The sequence below is a fragment of the Carassius carassius genome, chromosome 6 (genome assembly GCF_963082965.1).
Source record: "Carassius carassius chromosome 6, fCarCar2.1, whole genome shotgun sequence".
NCBI lineage: Eukaryota > Metazoa > Chordata > Actinopteri > Cypriniformes > Cyprinidae > Carassius > Carassius carassius.
In genome coordinates this window covers 20,533,390-20,554,930 of record NC_081760.1, presented here as the reverse complement: position 1 = coordinate 20,554,930, position 21,541 = coordinate 20,533,390, and the positions used below count along the sequence as shown (strand labels likewise).

General features: G+C 38.1%; 1 protein-coding gene across 3 annotated transcripts in view; it reads right to left on the bottom strand.

The window, feature by feature from the left end:
- lonrf2 (LON peptidase N-terminal domain and ring finger 2) overlaps positions 1-20,177 on the bottom strand; it is a 76,230-nt gene extending 56,053 nt beyond the window's left edge. For 2 of the 3 annotated variants that reach the window (XM_059552383.1, XM_059552384.1), the window contains exon 1: positions 18,536-19,317. In XM_059552383.1, coding sequence (XP_059408366.1) covers positions 18,536-19,274 — 739 coding nt within the window. In that variant the 5' untranslated portion in view covers positions 19,275-19,317. Of the gene's footprint in view, positions 1-18,535; positions 19,318-20,099 lie in introns of those variants that run through there. The other variant, XM_059552385.1, reaches the window with a different exon arrangement.
- Positions 20,178-21,541: the final 1,364 nt, after the last annotated feature.

Sequence of the window (21,541 nt, the reverse complement as noted above, 5' to 3'; positions counted from 1 at the left end):
CTCACTCGTGCCGTGTGCGTGGACATCCGCCCGCCTTTAGAGAATGAAAATGTGAAATCCCAAGTTTACAGCAATACGTGAAATTGCATAGACATGAACAACCATCAATCACTTAACCCTTGTGCATTGTTCACATTCACTACCCTTTCGTTATGTTCGGGATGAAAACATATATCATATAACATAAACTGCTGTAAAAATATATCAGATTTATTTTTTATTTTATTTATCTTTTTGCATAATTCTGTTAATCAACTTCAGTCCTGATCAAAACTACCAAATATTTTTTTAAAATCCAAGATTTTAACTCTTTAATTGCCAAGTTCATAAATGATGTCACTGATTTTGGGGGGGGGGGCACAAAATGACTTATTTTCAATATAAAAGTAATTGTGGCTGGATTTTTTTTTTTTTTTTACTTTTTATCACAGTCTTGGGCATGTCAAAGGTTAGTAGCAACATTGGCTTTGATGCATTTTTAGTTTTTGTGCAGCAAAACTTTAGTTTTTTCCATTTACTGTTCGTGGCTGTTTTTGCCCCATTGACTTCCATTATAACGACATTTTTTGATTGCAAAGCCATGACACCATATAATCATGCATTCTTGATTGTTTGTGGTTTTCCCTTTTGGGAAGAGGTAAAATTTGTTATTTTTACAGTTGATCACTAGGTGGGACCATTAACCCTTTAGATAGGCCTGTGCAAAAAAAGGCTGTTTCTGGCTTGTATATTGAGTTACATGGAGTATAACAGCAAATTATAGTGTGTGTGTGAGAGAGAGAGAGAAAGAGAGGGTGTGAGAGAGACCTTTGTCCACTTACCTTGATGAATCTGAAAAAATCCAAATATGCAACTCATGCTCTCAGAACTACATGGAGTAAACAATAAAATGTTAATTAAAATGTTAATTATGCAAGAAAACCTCGTGCTTTGTTCATCTGAACAAATTATTGAAACTATTTAAAGCGATTATGCACACATTTTAGTAAAGCCAAATCAGTTTAGTAAAGCCACTAATGCAGCCATCTCGCTGTAGTGCTTTTTTGCTGCGTTCGTGAGGAGAAAAATACACAGCCGTCCATAGGGAGGCACTGGAAGCATGTATTGCACACACCAACATGAAATAAGTCTCTTACAAATCTGGAACGCAGTCATTCTTTGAAGTATCGATACTAATAAATTTAGGAATCGTGACGTTTTTAATTTCTGAGAAACGCGATACTTTTGAAGTATCGGTGCACCGTGCAACACTACTTTGTTGTCATTGAAAGGGGGTTTCCCGACGTTGCTGATTGGCTGGAAGTTCAGTAGTCGCTGAAGTGACGTCTTGGGAAGCCCGTGGTTGGGCATTGGCTGACGATGCATAGTTGAAGTTGAATGGGCACTCGAGGTCAGACTCGGAGACACAGCATTACAAAACTTAACTCAGAACACGAAACTCTCAAACGGAAAAGAAAAGAATATAAAGTAATAGAACAGAAGAAAGTTTGACTAGACTAGGTGTTGTTTCTTCTCATCGTATGACATTCTTTCATACACAATAAGTGATTATAAACATGATAGTCAAATGTGTAGGTTACATATAAATGAATATGGAGTTAAGCGATGGACTGATATTCATTTATAAGTCCTTTTGAGTTCATTTTGGTGCATTTATATCTAGAAAAGACAAGTTCCTGTGCCATTCTCGGACAAAAGATGTTCTGTGGGGACCAGAGGTTAAGAGGTCCCCTTAAGAATTTCAGTCTGGTTCTGCTAGGTGGGGGGGGAGTCAATCCAAGGATCTTGTTTATTACTCTCATGGGTTTACATGTGCTGGCCGGCATTGCATCTTGATTACTCTCTTACTTGATTGATCTCTTCTCCGAATTGAAATTGTCAATAATTGTTCTAGTGGTGTTAATGTTGAAAGCTGTTCTGTGAAAGATTTGGTTGGTTGGTTATCTTGCTTCTGACATGTGGCACTAGGAATGATTTACAACAGCGTTTCCCAAACTTTTTTTCCTGCGCACCCCCTTCTATGTCCCAACCGGGTTGGCGCACCCCCAATCCCCACTTAAAAAAAAACGCATCAAAGCTTTCTTTTATCGCCATATAAAGAGTCATGTTTAATCATGCGCAAATAACCAGAACACGCATGACAATAAAAACATCAACAAAGTTTCAATATAATGCAACAAAGCTACGCACAAGCTTCCACTTTTAAGAGGACGAGTGACAGACACAGGCTCAGTAACAGAAAGCACAAAAAAGAAACATTGCAGCCGCGTAAACATTGCTTAATAGACAACATTAATAGGCTAGGCCTATTAAATGACCATGGAGCTAGCAGCAGAATCATCTCAACCCGCGGCCCGTCACGAATTCAAATACGGCCCAACATTCTGAACACAATGTTTTTTTTTTTTTTCAGTTTAACAATTAATGTTTTTTACGTTAAATTATTTTGTGTTTCATATATTATTTTCAGACATGAGCAGACCTACTCACAGCATTTAATGAACACGCTTACTTTGGCAGATTTCAATTCAAATAGTCATCAACAGCCATTAGTTCGGTAAAATTGAGCATCAGAATGGACAAATTTGTTTTTAAGGGAGAAAAAAACAAAATGTGGAAAATGCCAGCGAATGAACACATTGAAAAAGTCAGAGTATCAGTAGTGAAGGATAGTGTTGGATTTTTGGTTTGCCCCGCAACTTACTTGAAGAAGTACAGGCAAATAGAAACACCATATACTACGTAGCAATCATCCTTAATTGAAGAAATGTGGCAAAACATCTCTAATATTATTAAATTCGAAAGTGCTTTCCATATTTGGATCAACATAGGCTACATTTGTGAACGCACATTTTCTGCAATGTCGCGTCAAGTCATGCTCCCGTGCGCGTCTTACAGACTGCATCTAAAGCCCATGTTAAACTTTCCGCGTCCGCGGGGAGACAGTTATGGACCACTAGGTAGGCGTGACGTAAACATCATCATGGGAGAGTGTGTGCGGATGCTCTGAGAGGACGAACGCGTGCCTCCCATTTTTTTATGACCGCGCGGACAGGTGCGCGTGGTCAGTAGGCTTCAAAAGCACAATTGCACATGTGGAGGCAGTGTGAAGAAGCCCATTGCTACTCGAACCTGTGCAATCAGTCAATAAAAGAATGTAAAGACAATCAGATGTGCAGTAATTCTGGGCAACTGTTTGTTCACATGTTTGTTGCAGAGCGGACCATCAGCGTGCACTTTCGGGAGAATAAATGGAAGAAGTCCGCGTCCGCGCTGGCCGTGTCCGCGTCTGGATTGCTCATGCGGAAAGTATAACACAGGCTTTACAATTGCAACTTCATTGTGCTGTTACTCCTTTCGAGCTGAATCTAGCTCCCGACAGCATCAGGTGTTTTATTTATATGGGGAGTATAATTATTTATTTATGTAAATGAATGTAATCGATTAGATATCATAATATTTATGCTATAATATTATAAATCAGGTTGGTTTGTATTGGTGACGTAATATGTAAATGATATGCATGCGGCCCGCGAGACTTGCACTTGGACCACAGTGCGCCCGGTGGAAAAAAAGGTTGAGAACCACTATAACACAATGGTTATGTTCAAATTAGAACGACAGTACATTGAATCAAATTGCAATGAAGTTACAAACGATCCACATCATTAAAGAGAATAAGCTCCGAAATAGATAAAATAAATAAAAACGAGGATCAATCTGAAACTTTAAGTGCGAAAATTAAATTAGCCTACACACGATCCACAACATAATTAAGTTGCAAAGAGCATAGGCTCAAACATAAAATAAAATAAAAGAAGATGCATCTGTAACTTTTCAAGTGCTGCACAAAAGTCGCTCATACTGCAGCGAAAGAGAGATTTCCTCAAGATTTTTTCTTCGCTCATTTTCTTTCTCTATTCCCTTCGTCTCTGTTGCCTCCAAATCCTCACTCTCTCTTGGCCCCTCTCCTCCTGACTAACAATTTATCATAAGATGTCCCACTTGAAAGTTTCCCTGATTTCAGCCAGTTAAGCATATTTATAATATATATTATGGAATAAATGAAACGAGTTGGCACGCATATAGCCTAGCCTACAGTAGTACTTTTATGGAAATTTTTAGTTTTGTTAATTTGGCATTGATTGCATTAATCTCATTTAAGTATCTTTGTTAACATACAATGAATAAGGTAGTATATATAGTCCATAGGGACATTGAGTTATTTTATGTAACTTGTGCACGCAACTGCTTTAGGTTGAATGACAACATTTAAGGGGAAACTGTGTACCAGGGATGGGCAGTTTTTGAGAGTAACCAGGCATCTACGATGAGATGTGCATGTGTTATGATGTGATGTGCACTGAGCAACATGATTGGCTCAAAGGTCCAAGTCTGTCCTTCAATGTATCTTTTTACATTCTATAAAAAGTGGGCTGTAAGTCTGTGTGTTATCTCTTTGCATACAGACTCGGAAGCTGTGTGTAAACCAGATCATTCTCTGCAGAGAATTAAAGCAATACAAAGACAAAACTCTGTTTGGTTTTTCATTCTCAGTCTCTACAAATTGCTATTGAATTAGAAATTCCACAACAAACTTGGCGACGAGGATGGGATTCCACTGTTGATCGTCCGGGACCTGAAGACGTTAGTTTGCTGATGATCCTAAACCCACAAAGGGTTTAGCCCTAAATCCCAAAAGGTTTCAGGGAAGGGGGGACTGACGTCTGAGTGCTTGTGGACCTTCACTGCTGGTTTCTCAACGAATTAGAAAACACGTGCTACAAACGGTGAGACTGATTTTGAAATTCCAATAACCTTAAAAATTACAAAATTGGGTTTCTAATTTGGTAAACTGCGGTTTGATATTCCTAGACCTTATGTTGCAAGTCCAAGCCACCCCACAGGTCGCAGGTACGTGAACGGTTTTTTTCACGGGTATGTGGAGCTAATGCATGGTTTCACAGATACACGTGCAACAAGTTTTCACAGGTACGCGTACGTTTGCCTGTACGTGAAACAGTTTTTTCACAGGTACGTGAAACAGGATAGTTTCGCAGGTACGCGAGGCTGATTTTTCGCGGGTACGGGAAACGGGCCTGCAAGTAAGCAGGACTGGGGTGATAAGACTTTGTGCGAGTAAGTGCGAAGCCACACAGTGGTGACGACCAAGTGTGAGGTAAAGAGGACGCGTTCCAGGTAAATTTGAGGATTGCAGGGTGGGGTCTGGAAATGTCAAATCTAAGATCGATCTTGATGATTTGGACAGTCCAATTTACATTGATATGAAAAAGAAATATGGGAAATAATTATGGAAGTCATACCCTGGGTTGAGAATTATGGTTTTCCAAAAGAGAAAAGGTACCTTTAGCATAACAGCCCTTAAGAAAAAAGAGAGCTTGGAAAAATGTGAAAACAAATTAAGAGAATATAAAAAGTAATATATATGTAATATCTTCACTCGTGAAAAATCCTCTCACCGGCCCCCGCTCCCTCTAGTGAAGATATTACTGCGCCAAGACAAAGTGCTTACAAGCACTTGCCATGGTATTCCGCCACACAATATAGTTATCCATTTTACACGCTTAGAAAAGCGCAACGTTTTGTTTTGTGTTACCGTCCTAGGTCGAGTTACACTACGCGAGTAACTGTATTTAAATATGGAAAACGTGGAGGTGTTTGGTAGCTTCTCTGCTTGGCCCATATTGAATGAATGGGCTCAGCTAAGTGCTTTCAAAGTGTCACCGCGCGCCAAAGCGATTGAGTGCATGCACTGAGACGAGAGAGGTATGTATCAACTCGTCTTAGGTAAGGGAAAAACATAGTTTAATATGAAAACACGGTGGAGTATCCCTTTAAAGCACAGGCGTGTAGCAGCAGAACACTGAGAAATAAATTTCAATGCCAATTAGGAAAGAACTGAAAAATTATAGTTCTGTAGAAAATGCTGACAAAAGAACAGATCATACTGTTCAGAATTCTTCTCTTTATCCCCTTAGAGAACTGCGGTGTGCCAAAGTGGACTATGTGGACTCCTGGCTTCACCCCTATCGACAAATGCCACAGCAGCACCAGATTCAACCACCACAGCTGCCTCCATCCTACAGAGAAACTGCATCTGCACCACAGTCCTTACCGCCCGACGAAAGACAAGGACAACTTCGACAGCATCATCATCTTCCAAACCGTCTGCTCTGCAACCAGCAATGTCATCGGAATGATGAAATACTCCATGACCGGAGTCAGCACCAGATCTAAAGCTCATGAGAGAGTGACATTGCAGCCGGACAGCCTGAACAAGAAGAAACTGGAGGGAAAAGGAGAGCATGTCAGAGCTTTCCCCATGATTCAAGTGGCTGGGCTGAATAGAACTGTGATGGACTCTCAACCACGGAACGAGAAAGACTTTAAAGAGACACAACGAAGCATATCATCAAGCAGTGGATCAAGACTCACTTTCCAGTCAGAGTGAACACCACCAAAATCACACAGAAGAGCAGAGGACAAAGACTGTCTCAGACTGATGTTTGCTGATGTTGCTGACATTGAAAAATTTCACTGTGGACATTTGATACACCAAACGGCGGCTGGACCAGAGAAAGCTGAGGCAGACTGACAACAGAGACTTTCACAGCAGAAGCTGGAGAACAAGGGGGGAGTCGGGAGCAAAGTCCACCAAGGCCACGCAGCACAAACAGATAAGTCTGAAAACACACACATTTTCTCTAAAGCTCACTGCAATGAAGAAAGTATGCTTGCTCATGTTTCTGCTCACTGCAACGAAGAAAATATGCTTGCTCATATTTCCGCTCTTAGCAATGAAGAAAAATGCTTGCTTTAATACATGATCACATTGGAAGATTAGAAAATCATAAATCTTCTCTAGACAAGAACTTAAATTAGCACATAAATTAGCTTATAAACAAATGCCACAAAGATTATAGGTTAATGGAGTTGAAAGGGCTGGCAACTCAGTAATTAGAATGGATGAAATAGATCCAATTCCAAAATTAAGTGGAAATTTAATTTGGTCTACTACTGCATCTGGTTATACGGTCAGAGAAAATTTCACTGTACCATTGAGATGTAAAGATTAGAATGGCATGAACTTTAAGCATTGTTTACTACTGTCAGAAAACTGCCTTCAAAATTTGTAAGAAAGAGATTTCATGTGAAACTGGGAAGTGGCCCAGTGCCAAATTCAAACTTTAGCCAGAATCCAACAATCGCAGTTGTATATTTACCAGTGTAAACGGAAAGATGAATTATGTGAAAAGTTTGTCAAGGCTGAAAAAGACAGTTTTACCTAATTCTGAATTATGCCATTCTCTAATTTACATTGCTCAGCACATATATCATTGGGAAAAGATTAAATTTTAGAACAAAAATGGTTTCATGTATAGAAACAACAGACCTGAAATGGTAGATTGAGACATAAAATAGATGCGCTGTTTCTGTTGATTTGAGAAATGAACAGCAAATGTTGTTTGATTCTCTTTCACATGTTTCATTGTCCAAAAAGAACAATGACCATAGGGAAGACATTGGTTTATTTGTAAAAATATGTATTTTTTTATGTGAATTGGGTGGAGACAGCAGAGGAAAATGTTGAATACAATCCAACACTGCCTGCATACCAAATGTGTTTGCATGGGCCTGCTGTTAAAGCTGTATGCACAGTCTGTGTGATTGATGACACAATGACAACAACCTTTCTCTCAGGAGAGGAACTAGAGACTCACCCAGTGCTCAAAGAATTCCCTAAAACACTTTGGGCTTTATCTAAATTTGACTTGGGGCTGGTTAAAAATTGCGAACCAGTTCAAGTCACTCCAAAGTCTGATTACAGACTCTGTGAACACCAGTTTTTGAATCATTAAGAGCAGCTGGGGTAATTGTGCTCTGTGAAAATTCTCCTGTGCGTACACCTATTTTCACTGTTAAAAGATAAAGAAATATGCGAACAAGATACTGTCAAACTTTTAGAACTTTTGGCTGCTGAGGGTCATAAACCAGTTTGTCAAAACTGCAGTTTGTAAAAAGTGAGGTGACATTTTTAGGTCATCATCACTAAAATTGTCAAATGAATGAATTAATCAAAAATAGGTCATTGCACTAACATCAAACCACAATATGGACTAATATCGGTTTAAATATGAATCCTGCATGTTCTGCGTGTCTCTGTTAATGAATGGAGCAGAAGTGAGTCTTCCTTTTTATCACACACACTGAAACGCGTGACGCTCGCGGTGATTTCATCGCCTGCTGTTTCACTAAATAAGGACGTGAACACATGAACAACATCTCCAGAAATGCTCTGACAGTCACCTCATGAGCATTTGACCATTTGATTTGAGTAAAACTAGCGTCACATCACACTGTATTTTGCCATGTGGGAGCATACATAATTGCTGTGAATTTTAGAGGTCCAATAAGATACTGTGTGTTTTTTTAAAGTAGATCACCGTTATTGCATGCTCCTATGACTTCTGCAGTAAATGCTTTTTTTAAAAAAAGAAAAAACAGCTGCAGAAGTTTTCGTCATCTTCAGTGGACATCTTGGGAGTTGGGACTTTCCATTGTTTGGTTTTTAGGTTTATTTAAATTTGTATCAATTATAAAAGCAAACAACTTGATCCATATTCCATTCCAGTTGGTGGCGATAATGCACCAATAAGCTAGGTTGCCAACCGCCAATAAACAGTACACCAAAAAAAAAGAAGCTGGGACTTTCCACGCGCTTGCATCATCAGCACCAGCACTCAATTTTCGCGCTCACCTCGTGCTCTACGGTTACCGGAGGAGGAGGAGGATCTCTAATGAAAGCGAGTCGAGGTGTGTTACATCTACAATATGGAATCCTTTTACATCCATGTTGCAAAATGGATAATCTACATTATTTGTCCAATTTTATGATGAATTTGCTTGATGAGTCGTCACAGATTAACGATTAGCTCAGCTGTCAATATTTTCTTCACCATTAAAGTGTGGCCTGGCTGTTATTTTACTATAAAATTTTTGATAACTGCTTGGTATAAAATTCTTTTACATTGTTTTTGGTAGTAGACGTAAGCTTTTAAACGTTTTAAGCTTTTAACTTGATTGTGTTGGTTTTATGCAGTTAAATAGTGTTTAACTTGACTGCCAAGCCATTCACGTTAGCTTGCAGTGCACATGCTTTATTGCCGTGCATTTGTTAGCTTGTGAAGTTTATATTTTTTAAAGTTAAAAAATATTTATCTGTCACTTTTGTAATAATGAGAGCGGTACAATCCTGAGTTTTGTGCAGCATGTGAAATTGCATAGAAATGTGCCTAAATCAGGTTTTAGATGTGCTGTACCTGATTGCCCACATATTTTCACTAAGTTTTCTTCATTGAAGTCCCACATATACAGAAATCACAGGGAACATCACCAGTCTGCTGCTAAAGAGCATCAGGTACAGATGTGTGATAAAACATTTAAATGCCATGTAGACATTTGTGAAGTTCAATGTGGGACCCTAACACAGCTTTTGTCTCATTTAAAGAGCCAAATTCAGTCAGGTCTGGAGATCCGGTGCCCATTTGGTTGCAACAGGACATTAAAGGTGAGATCTACATTTGCATCACATGTATCACGGACACATAAAATGTTGTGATAGATCCTGCTATGACCATGGAAACCCCAGTTTCAGATGTGTCTGAGAGTGAGAGATCAGAAGCTGCAGATCAAAATCTTTCTGAAGTTGTGGATGAATCGCTTTTTCTGAAAAACTGAACCCTCTTCTATCTGAAACTGCAAGCTAAATTGCTATTGCCTGAGTCTACCATTCAAGGCATTGTTGAAGAATTTCAAAACATCCATGACATTGGGCAAGAGAAGAGATAGGACATTTTTTTTTTTATGTAACTCCGATTGTATTTGTCTGAAAGGAAAAAGTAATTTACTCCTAGGATAGCATGAGTAAATCATGGTAATTTTCACTTCATTTAATTCTTTTCAGACTATCCCTTTAACATGAGCTAAACAACACTTATTAATCTATGCCCTGCCCTGCCATATTCTTATTTTATTTTTTATAGGTGAATCCATGACCCCAAGCAAGTGGATGTTGTCCGTCGAGAGGGAAGTTGTCCTGGGCCCATTTTCAGAGGCATTTGTTGAGGGCTTGGCAGGATTGTTTGCAACCTATTACAACTTAAATCTTGCTTATCAGGATGACGCTGCATGCACGCTGGAATTTATTCAGAGGTATTTCAGAGCATAAAATCTTACTCAGTATTTGTTACTTGAACTTTTTTTTTTTTAGGTTTTCAATTTAGGATAGTTTATCTAAATTAGATATTTTATGGAAAAGTTTTCAAATGATAACAAAAAATTGCTAACCACATACTGAATAGAGAATTATTTTATTCACTGCATGTTACTAAAAAGTGCAAGGTGCATCTGGATTAAAAACTAGACAAGCACAAGCAGATGCTTCAAGTTGCTTTTCTTCAGTACTTCCATTCCAACAAACATTCACTCTTTTTTCGTTGTAGACTATTTAAGAATAATCACCTGGATTCAATTAGCAAGAGTAGAATGCCAAGAGTATAGCAGTTAAGTATAGCACAACTGTAGCAAATGATCTATTATAAATATGCAAATAATTCAAATGCTACAAACAATGCAAAAACCATATAGAAAATAAAAGAAATTATTATAATGACTAAAATAACAATGAAAGATAATTAAAAAGAATAATAATTCTATAATGTCCCATGTTGTCCCAACTTTTTTTTGGAGCATGTTGCAGCCATCAATATCTAAACTTGTTTATTTATTAAATACAAATAAGTTGGTCAGTGAAATTATTGGAAATATTTTCTTTGTACTTTTTTTTTCAGTTAAGAAAGATTATTGACATAACAGATTCTTGATTTTATTGCATTTTACATTTACATGTTCTATAGCCAAATTTTTTAGAAATGCGATTTTAAATCTGAATTATAATATAATCTATACATTTTGTTTATTGTAAACAAGGAACGCAAAATATTTTTACATTAATTTCTGATAAAATTAAATGACCCTAACTCTTTATTGAATTTAAATGTAATTTGAATTGTCAGAGTAATTTTGTATTTTATATTTAAGTTTATAATGTTTTGGATAATTAGATGGTGTGTGTGTTTTTTTCCCACAGAGGACTTGTGGGCATCAACCCGGAATCTGGATCAAAAGTTACTGCTGGAAAGCGAGACAAGAAAATGCATGGAATGAACCCACATGTATGCACACTGTTGCGTAAACTAATGGACTTTGAATGGTTTGTCATTTAAAGTATTCCAATAAAATTGATACCAGAGACTGACCCGATTTCCAAGTTCATATTCTTGCCTTTAAGGTAGGCACAGTTCAGACCATTTCTTTAGTTTATGACTTTAGAACAATCACTTAAGCAATGTGTGCAATGCATACTTAATATTTAAGTGCTGCTATTCTCCGAGGTTTTTTCCAAGGCTTACATTTAATGTGCAATATCCTTGTTTCTTCAAATACATTTATGGTTATGTTAAAGGGATAGTTCACCCAAATACCAAAATTACGTCATTTATAACTTACCCTCATGTCGTTCCAAACCCGTAAGACCTCCGTTCATCTTCAGAACACAGTTTAAGATATTTTAGATTTGGTCCGAGAGCTCTCAGTCCCTCCATTGAAACTGTGTACAGTCGTGGCCAAAAGTTTTGAGAATTACATAAATATTAGTTTTCAAAAAGTTTGCTGCTAAACTGCTTTTAGATCTTAGTTTCAGTTGTTTCTGTGATGTACTGAAATATAATTACAAGCACTTCATACCTTTCAAAGGCTTTTATCGACAATTACATGACATTTATGCAAAGAGTCAGTATTTGCAATGTTGGCCCTTCTTTTTCAGGACCTCTGCAATTCGACTGGGCATGCTCTCAATCAACTTCTGGGCCAAATCCTGACTGATGGCAACCCATTCTTTCATAATCAGTTTGTCAGAATTAGTGGGTTTTTTGTTTGTCCACCCGCCTCTTGAGGATTGATCACAAGTTCTCAATGGGATTAAGATCTGGGGAGTTTCCAGGCCATGGACCCAAAATTTCAACATTCTGGTCCCCGAGCCACTTAGTTATCACTTTTGCCTTATGGCACGGTGCTCCATCGTGCTGGAAAATGCATTGTTCTTCATCAAACTGTTGTTGGATTGTTGGAAGAAGTTGCTGTTGGAGGGTGTTTTGGTACCATTCTTTATTCATGGCTGTGTTTTTGGGCAGAATTGTGAGTGAGCCCACTCCCTTGGATAAGAAGCAACACCACACATGAATGGTGTCAGGATGCTTTACTGTTGGCATGACACAGGACTGATGGTAGCGCTCACCTTTTCTTCTCCGGACAAGCCTTTTTCCAGATGCCCCAAACAATCGGAAAGGGGCTTCATCGTAGAATTTGACTTTGCCCCAGTCCTCAGCAGTCCATTCACTATACTTTCTGCAGAAGATCAATCTGTCCCTGATGTTTTTTTTGGAGAGAAGTGGCTTCTTTGCTGCCCTTCTTGACACCAGGTCATCTTCCAAAAGTCTTCGCCTCACTGTGCGTGCAGATGCGCTCACACCTGCCTGCTGCCATTCCTGAGCAAGCTCTGCACTGGTGGCACTCCGATCCCGCAGCTGAATCCTCTTTAGGATATGATCCTGGCGCTTGCCAGACTTTCTTGGACGCCCTGAAGCCTTCTTTACAAGAATTGAACCTCTTTCCTTTAAGTTCTTGATGATCCTATAAATTGTTGATTTAGGTGCAATCTTAGTAGCCACAATATCCTTGCCTGTGAAGCCATTTTTATGCAACACAATGATGGCTGCACGCGTTTCTTTGCAGGTCACCATGGTTAACAATGGAAGAACAATGATTTCAAGCATCACCCTCCTTTTAACATGTCAAGTCTGCCATTCTAACACAATCAGCCTGACATAATGATCTCCAGCCTTGTGCTCGTCAACATTCTCACCTGAGTTAACAAGACGATTACTGAAATGATCTCAGAAGGTCCTTTAATGACAGCAATGAAATGCAGTGGAAAGGTTTTTTTTGGGATTAAGTTAATTTTCATGGCAAAGAAGGACTATGCAATAGGGTTGTGCCGATAGACGATAGTATCGTGTATCGACGATCGTCAGAAATATCGACATAAGCAGAATTCTCTGTCGATAATCAAGATGATATTAGGCTCATTTTCCTATTAATGTATTAGATTATAATAATAATAACTATTATTTTTATTTTTATTAGGCTGCTTATTATAATTCGGCTTTTAAACTGCCCAGCTATTTCACTTAATTTCACTGCCCGCATTTCACACACACACCTCGTACGTGCAGGAGGATTAGAGCATCTAGTAGGTGAAGTTGTAACACTCGGATAATTCGTTAAATCCATGAAATGAAAGAGATAGAAAACGTTGAGTTGGTGTCCCACACATAATGGCTGGTATACGGCAACGCGCTCTTCTCATACATGAGAAATTAACTCTTTCTTGGTGTCACAAATAAAGTAAAGACAAAATAATTAACAAGGCGGCAGAGCGAATTTATCATCCATAGTGCATGGTTCTCACGTAATCCTTTTCTTAAAGACTGATCACTTAACTTATAAAACACACTATGTGGTTGGTGATGACGTAGAAGGACTACGTGAGAACCACTATGGATAATAAGTTCAATCTGCCGCCTTGTTATTATTTCCATGCACACCGCACTATAATGTGATGCATGCAAAATACATAGTTTTGGCCATTACAAAGTCTCATCCACAAACAGACATACATCGTCTGCAGATATAAGGTATTTCATTGCACTTTAACAAGTAATCTAAACGGCCTATATACTGTATGTGCAATATATTAAACGAGCCCTCACTAACTGAGTTTAATGCCACAGTTATGTTAGAATGCATCTCTTGTTTCTGTGACGGTGCGTCAGACTCGTCATGAGGCACGCGGTCCGGAGCGCTGTATGACTGATGCATCAGTTCAATTCAACTTTACTACAAATATATCAACTTACCTGTTTTTAATACTTTATATTTAAATGTTCGTTTATGCCCAATATTAGTGTTTAACTGTTCGACTTTAAATGAAATCTGCTATTGATTTTCACCGTTGACTGATTTTGCAGAACATTTAGACTGATAACTTCCCTGCGCAGATGCGGACGTGCGATATGACAGTTGCTTTCGACTATGTATGAACTAGCTGTTTTAAATACAGTATTTTTATATTTAACGTTAGTTAAATCAGTCAGTATGTTTGAAAGTAATTTTTTTTTTGATTATTGGTGACTCCATAGGCTCTCTCGCGCGCACCTGCGCGGTTTAAAACACCAAATAGTTATGCTATGACAAGAACAAAGAGTCTCTCTCTTGCTCCACCCATGCTCGATAATATTGTGTATCGTCGATCTCACGGGCTGACGATATGACGATTTGAAAAATGACCATATCGCCCAACACTACTATGCAATTCATCTGATCACTCTTCATAACATTCTGGAGTATATGCAAATTGCTATTATAAAAACTTAAGCAGCAACTTTTCCAATTTCCAATATTTATGTAATTCTCAAAACTTTTGGCCACGACTGTACATCATCAAAGTAGTTCATGTGACATCAGAGGGTCAAAAATAAATTTTGGTCCAAAAATAGCAAAAACTACGACTTTATTCATCATTGTCCTCTCTTCCGTGTCTGTTGTGAGAGAGTTCAAAACAAAGCAGTTTGTGATATCCGGTTCGCAAACGAATCATTCGATGTAACCAGATCTTTTTGAACCAGTTCACCAAATCGAACTGAATCGTTTGAAACGGTTCGAGTCTCCAATACGCATTAATCCACAAATGACTTAAGCTGTTAACTTTTTTAAAGTGGCTGACACTCCCTCTGAGTTCAAACAAACCAATATCCCGGAGTAATTCATTTACTCAAACAGTACACTGACTGAACTGCTGTGAAGAGAGAACTGAAGATGAACACCGAGTCGAGCCAGATAACGAACAAAAGATTGACTCGTTCTCGAGACAAGAACCATTTCTGTCAGGCGCGTCCGATTCGAGAACCGAGGAGCTGATGATACTGTGCATGTGCGATTCAGTGTGAAGCAGACTGACACACAGAGCATCTGAACCGAACTGATTCTTTTGGTGATTGATTCTGAACTGATTCTGTGCTAATGTTATGAGCCCAGGTAAACCGAAGGCTTGAATCAAGGGCAATCATCGCAAATGAAGTCGAGCGCAAAAGAACCGGTGGGAGTTCTTCAACTGGTTTATTGAATCGAGCTGTCCGAAAGAAGTACTGGTGATCCGAAAACTGATGCAACCGGTTCTTGACTCGAGAATGAATCAATCTTTTGTTCGTTATCTGGCTCGGCTCAGTGTTCATCTTCAGTTCTCTCTTCACAGCAGTTCAGTCAGTGTACTCAGTGATGGATCTACAGTTATTCAATCGCGAACCGGATATGACAGACTGCTTTGTTTTGAACTCTCTCACAACAGACACGGAAGAGATGACCATGATGAATAAAGTCGTAGTTTTTGCTATTTTTGGACCAAAATGTATTTTCAATGCTTCAACAAATTCTAACTGACCCTCTGATGTCACATGGACTACTTTGATGATGTTTTTTTTACCTTTCTGGACATGGACAGTATACTGAACACACAGTTTTAATGGAGGGACAGAAAGCTCTCGGACTAAATCTAAAATATCTTAAACTGTGTTCCGAAGATAAATGGAGGTCTTACTGGTTTGGAACAACATGAGGGTGAGTTATTAATTACATAATTTTGCTATTTGGGTGAACTATCCCTTTAAATAGCCATTATTGCACAATAAATTTGTTATATAAATAAACCAAGGCTAAAGCCTTGCATTTAATGTGCAATCTCCTTTTTTTTTTTTATTGTTTCACTAAATAAATTTTGGAATCTGGTTATGTTAAATAGCCATTACAATAATTTTTTTATGTTAATGAACCTGTTATTGTGAGTTTTATTTGACAAAAATGCTTTAACTTACAGCAAACAAATAGTGAATTGAATTCCACATCAAATGCTCTAATTTACTGTAAAATGTATAGCAGTACATGTAAGTTCATTGTTGCTCTTGTAATTTCACTTGCATTCATAAACATTATTTTGACTTTAATTTTAGTTACAGCTGTAAAAAAATGTACAGCATATATACATGTATATAAGGCAGTGTGCTGTTTTTTACAGTACAATTGTAGTTAATGGAAATTTTACAGTATTACTGGCAACCAAAGTAAATTTTTTACAGTGTGTGTATATATATATATATATATATATACACACACACACAAACATTTATGTATATACAGTGTTCTACATACACTACCAGTCAATAGTTTTGACTGGTACTATACTTTAATTTACACATAAAGAATATCAAAATCTTTATTAGCAGTTTCAATTTTCGCAGAAAGGTAGATTTTCAAGAACAGGAATGGGTACTTCTGAACTAGGACATCAACAATTCCATTTAAAATTCTGTATGTATATGGAAAAATATTTTCATGTATATAGAAAATCTTATCAATGTCTGGCTAAGCTGTTGGATAAAGCATGCATCCTTTAAAAGTGTCTCTGCTATTCAGTAGGTTCATTAAGGCACTGTCTCATTTATGTCTTGAAGGCTGTGCATTTGCAGGTCATAGCCTATATATCAGTCGCATACATTATCAAGGACGTCTCATTTCAGAAAAATAACCATTACAAAATTTGACTATTATTCTTTGAAATGTAATAGCCTATGAATTTGGAGACAGCATATATTTTTCACACTTCAAATTATAAGCAGGGCCAATGCATTGATCTACTTTTGATAAGCCCAGATAAGACCTAAAACAAGAGTCTAACAGCCACCTAAACAAAATTAAACAAAGTTCATTAAAGTTCATACAAATGATCTGCATTAATTTAGTATTAATCATTATTGTGCCTAACTGTGTAGAGAGAGAGCACTGCATGTTCAGAAGACTTTTGGGTTGGGTTAATAACATGTAACAAATCCAAAGACAATGGATGTTGTTTGTTAACAGCTGTGACTAAACATTGATGTACATATTATCCATCAACCTGACAGCTCAATGAACCCCATTTGACCATACGCACGATTTCTTCCTGGTTTTAGATGAGCCACCTCAGTAATTTCCAGTCAACTGTACTATGCAGTAAGGGGAGCAACCTTTGCTCAGTTCCTCTACATAATACACTCACAATTTGGAGCAATGTTTTGTTTGTCTGAGAGGACCAAACATCCACCCATTCGCAGGAATGACAAATGTGAATGTTAAATTTAAATTTACGCAAGGAAATCTGTTAAATCATGACACGAGTCATTGCTATGATTTACAGTGGCAACGGAATGAATCATCTGACGAGCTGATGTCAAAAACTACAGAAGCAACAAGTCTTTGTTGGATAAAACTTAAACAAATTTGTTATTAAATTGAATCTAAACATTTCAAAATATTGAATGCATTATTTAATTGTTATACCAGCTTTTTTAATTTGTATTTAACTATACTGTTTTTTAAATAATTCAGCATTATATGCTGTTGTCTTATTTTTTTTTTAAATGACAAGTGACTTTGTGACTTCCTGCACTTGCTATACTTCAGTGCAATAAAGTACTAAATTTGTTATAATATTTATTTCATAAAAAAAGACGTGAAAAAATTAGAGTTGAAATGGCAGCTGCAGCCAATGAGTGATCCTCTCACTGAGAATATATAAATCATTGGATCATCTACTGCCATCTCGAGGTTATAACGGTAATTTCATTTTGATCTCAAAAAAAGTCTTTATTTTTAGGTAAGAGGCACGTTTTTGGCACGTCTTCATGAAAGAAAATTTAACCTTTAAAAACTGAGAAATAATCAAGGCTTTACAATTTTACGACTTTAAAAATGTGTTCATGGCTATGAAGGTTTTTACTATTTTTTATTATTATCGAGAATACCATTACGATGTTGTTTAAGAGATTAACCTAATTGCCTGAACAATTACGATAGTGTTTATTTGTCAGCATTTAAATGTACAGTTATGTGTCTCGGTACCTTCTTAGGATTACCAGACTCTGCATTTAAAATTATATGTTCTTTAATAACATGAAACTTTATGTTAATTCCGCTATCATTATTTATGAGGTTGCAATTATTTTGTTTCTGTTTCTGATATAAGAATAAGGAGAGGAGTCACTTCCTATATATAGCACAAAATGAGCTTCACCGGAAGATTACGAGCTGGCTTCTCTTTATCCGCAAGTTCTAAAAATAGCGCTCCGTGCATATGGTCAATTCAAACCAAATTCAACTGGTTTATGTGAATTATATTGGTCACGTTTACAAAACAGTGTCATCACTGAGAATGAGATGCACAGCGTCGCCCCCTGTGGCTGTTCTGTCAGTCTCGGAAAGTAGGTCAGTTCTTTATAAAAAGGCCGTGAATGTAATAGTCTCTTACCTAGTTCAATCGCCGTGTTGAACTTCAGTATTGCGTTGGTTAAGTCCATTTTTTTCCAAAGACATTCCCCTTCCGACCAGTATCGTCTCGCTCTGCTTTCCGAATTGAACCATTTTCCAATCAAGCCACTGATAATGACATTTACTCTGAGTCCGTCCATAGTAAACTGCCTGGGTGAATTGTTGGTTTTTAAACTGCAGCTTCTGCACTCTTTTGCCAGGTCATCTTCCAGACAGCGCTTACAGAAAGTGTGTCCACACACCAAAGACATCGGTTCCATCAATAAGCTCTTGCAAAGGCGGCATGAAAACAAGTCAAAGTTCTGCTCTTTGTCCATCTCGTCACTGTCAAAAAAAATGCTATTTGAGGTAGAGCCCACGCTTATTGTCTTACTGTCACTCTGTTCTTTAGTACGGATCGTATGCGCTATAACTTCAACTAAAATTTGCAGTTCATCAGGTCTCAGTGCCTGGAGGTTTGCAGCGATGCAATACGAGTCCAGCGCATCGGATATGCGTCCCCCACGGGCTAGCGCGTCAGCTTTCCGCAGGCAGAGGCCACGGTCGGTGTGCTCGAGCTCGGCGAGCTGAGAAGTATAGATATCCGCGGCCAGCTCAAAGTCTCCAGCCAGACAAGCTTCGTCCGCAACCCCGAGCATTTCCGCACACAATCCCGTTGCGGTCGGGCTGGTGAGGTCGTGCACATAATGTTCTTCGTGGTTTTGAATCCCTGCGTCCATTGTCTGCTACACCGCATAAAATGCAAATGTTTTTTACGAAAGCGCTCAAAAGTGCAACGTGTAGGGCTCTAGTTTAAAGTTTTGGAAGAATACAGGTTACAAATAACCAATTATAGTCCTATTTTTAGTTACTTCAAAATAAAAACACATTTAACGTAACACGATCGGAATATTGGCAGAAATCTGTAACAATGAGACCAAAGGCTAAATGTTTATATAACCTACACTATTCATTTCTCATTCACCACGGCTAGGCCCACCAAATCATCAAAATGACTTGACGGTACATTTCCCGGTAAAGCGAAAAAAAACCTGTCTAACCTCTGACAAAACAAGAGGCCCACATAACACATCTAGCGATATTATCATTTTTTTTCTCGAAAAAGGATAGAGAGAGAGAAATGTTTAAATGTCTTCAAAATAGAAACTAATCAGTTCGTTAGGGTTTGTTTTGAAATCACATAACGTTACGAGTCTCGAAACACGAAGCTGGTAAGTGAGCGACCGTCGAAAAAAAAAGTCGATAGCTGATTTTCACACATCTACTTCATTGCTGATGATAAGTTTCTTGATCTCTGTCGAATGAAGCAGATTCATGACCGAGGTGAAGATGACCCATTCGTTTTATGTAAGTCTCCAGCAGCGGTACTTTGCGTAACGTTAATCCTCCTGAACTCCCTTGCTTGGAGTACCCTTTAAAACGGTCCTTCTCCGGGGCTCTTTTGTTCTGATAATTCTACAGCATGTCCATGTCTTATACGAGTTAGTAGAAACGGTAAATAATAATCGGTTGTTTTAATAAAGTGGAGACAGCGGCGACATTACCATTCTGCCCGCACTAACACGGGAGCGTGTAATACGGTCTGCCTGGCTCTCGTTCACGTAAGAGGCACATGACGTCAGGATTGAGGCCTCATTTATGGCGGGTACTCCGTGCCAAAATCAAACATCCGAACGACCGACCGACCGATTGAACGTCTATCCGAACGTCTTGAACTTTCAAACGGCTGATCCACGTGACGACCTGACGTGACGTCAGCGTCTTGAAATTTGCAGCTTTTTAACCATACAAGTATACAAGCTGATGTGTAAAGGCTATAAATGGACATGATAGGCAATACATATAGCCTTAATATTGTACCCCAAACATAGGCGCCGATACCAGTGCCAGACTGCCAGTAGGCTACATTTATTTAAAATTAAACATTGCAGTTGGCGCTATGAAGCGTCTGCCACACTGTGGTTGGTTATGTTGTTGTCAGTGACAGTGACATAACCAGTCGCATGCATGTTCCATATCCTATCCACCAATCACAGCGTTTCTGAAAACGTCCCATCCCCCACTATACAATGCCGTGCGAGTATGTAATCATTTACTGCTTTTCGTAATCACTAATCATTAATCAGACTAAAATGGACAGATTTGTTATAAAAAAGCCAAACCTATTAATATTGATATATCGACATCCACCACAAGTGCCCTCTCAGATAATAAGCTATGTGCTTTGATCTTGATGTGTTGTCTATGTTATTCGTTCGCTATGAGACCTTGAGTAACAGCTGGTAGTACAGAGGGAAGAGAACGCAGGTCAGTATATCGCGATATACACTGTACATATTGTATAGACACACTAGGTAAGAAGTGAGCGCCACACATTGTATTTCTGTTTTTGTTAGACAGTTTAGTTAAGGTGCCGGATGCACTGAAGATTTCGGTTTATTTTCTACATTTTGCTTTGGTTAGATTAGGTTTAGATTAAGGATTGTTTTCTTATATTTTGTTCTTTCCTTTGGCGCCGCTTTCATTCTTTTCCCATTTTATTGTTTGTTTGTTTACATTTTCACCTTGTGCATAGCGCACATTATTATTGTTATTTTACTGGATCTAGTGGCTTTGGCTTTTTGTGAATAAACGTCCAGTATTTTTTCTCTTTCAAAGTTTTGTCTGTCATGTTCTTCCACCTCATTTCATACCCAGCAGTACGTTAATATGTAAATGTTACGGTACATTCCCTAGACTCCTTAAAGTTCATAACAGGGTTTAAATGGGAACATTTTTCTGCTCAAGTATAGGCCTATATACGGTTTAAAAGAGGAAAAACTAATGGACACAAAAGTAGCCTACTTTTGGACAGAATACGAGTTCTTTGTTAAATACATAAAATAAAAAAATATTTTTTTAGCCTATATGAATAATGGATTGGAAACCTCAAAGAAAAGCCATGCCACTATCAAAAGAAACCTCGAAACATAAATGAGGTAGACAT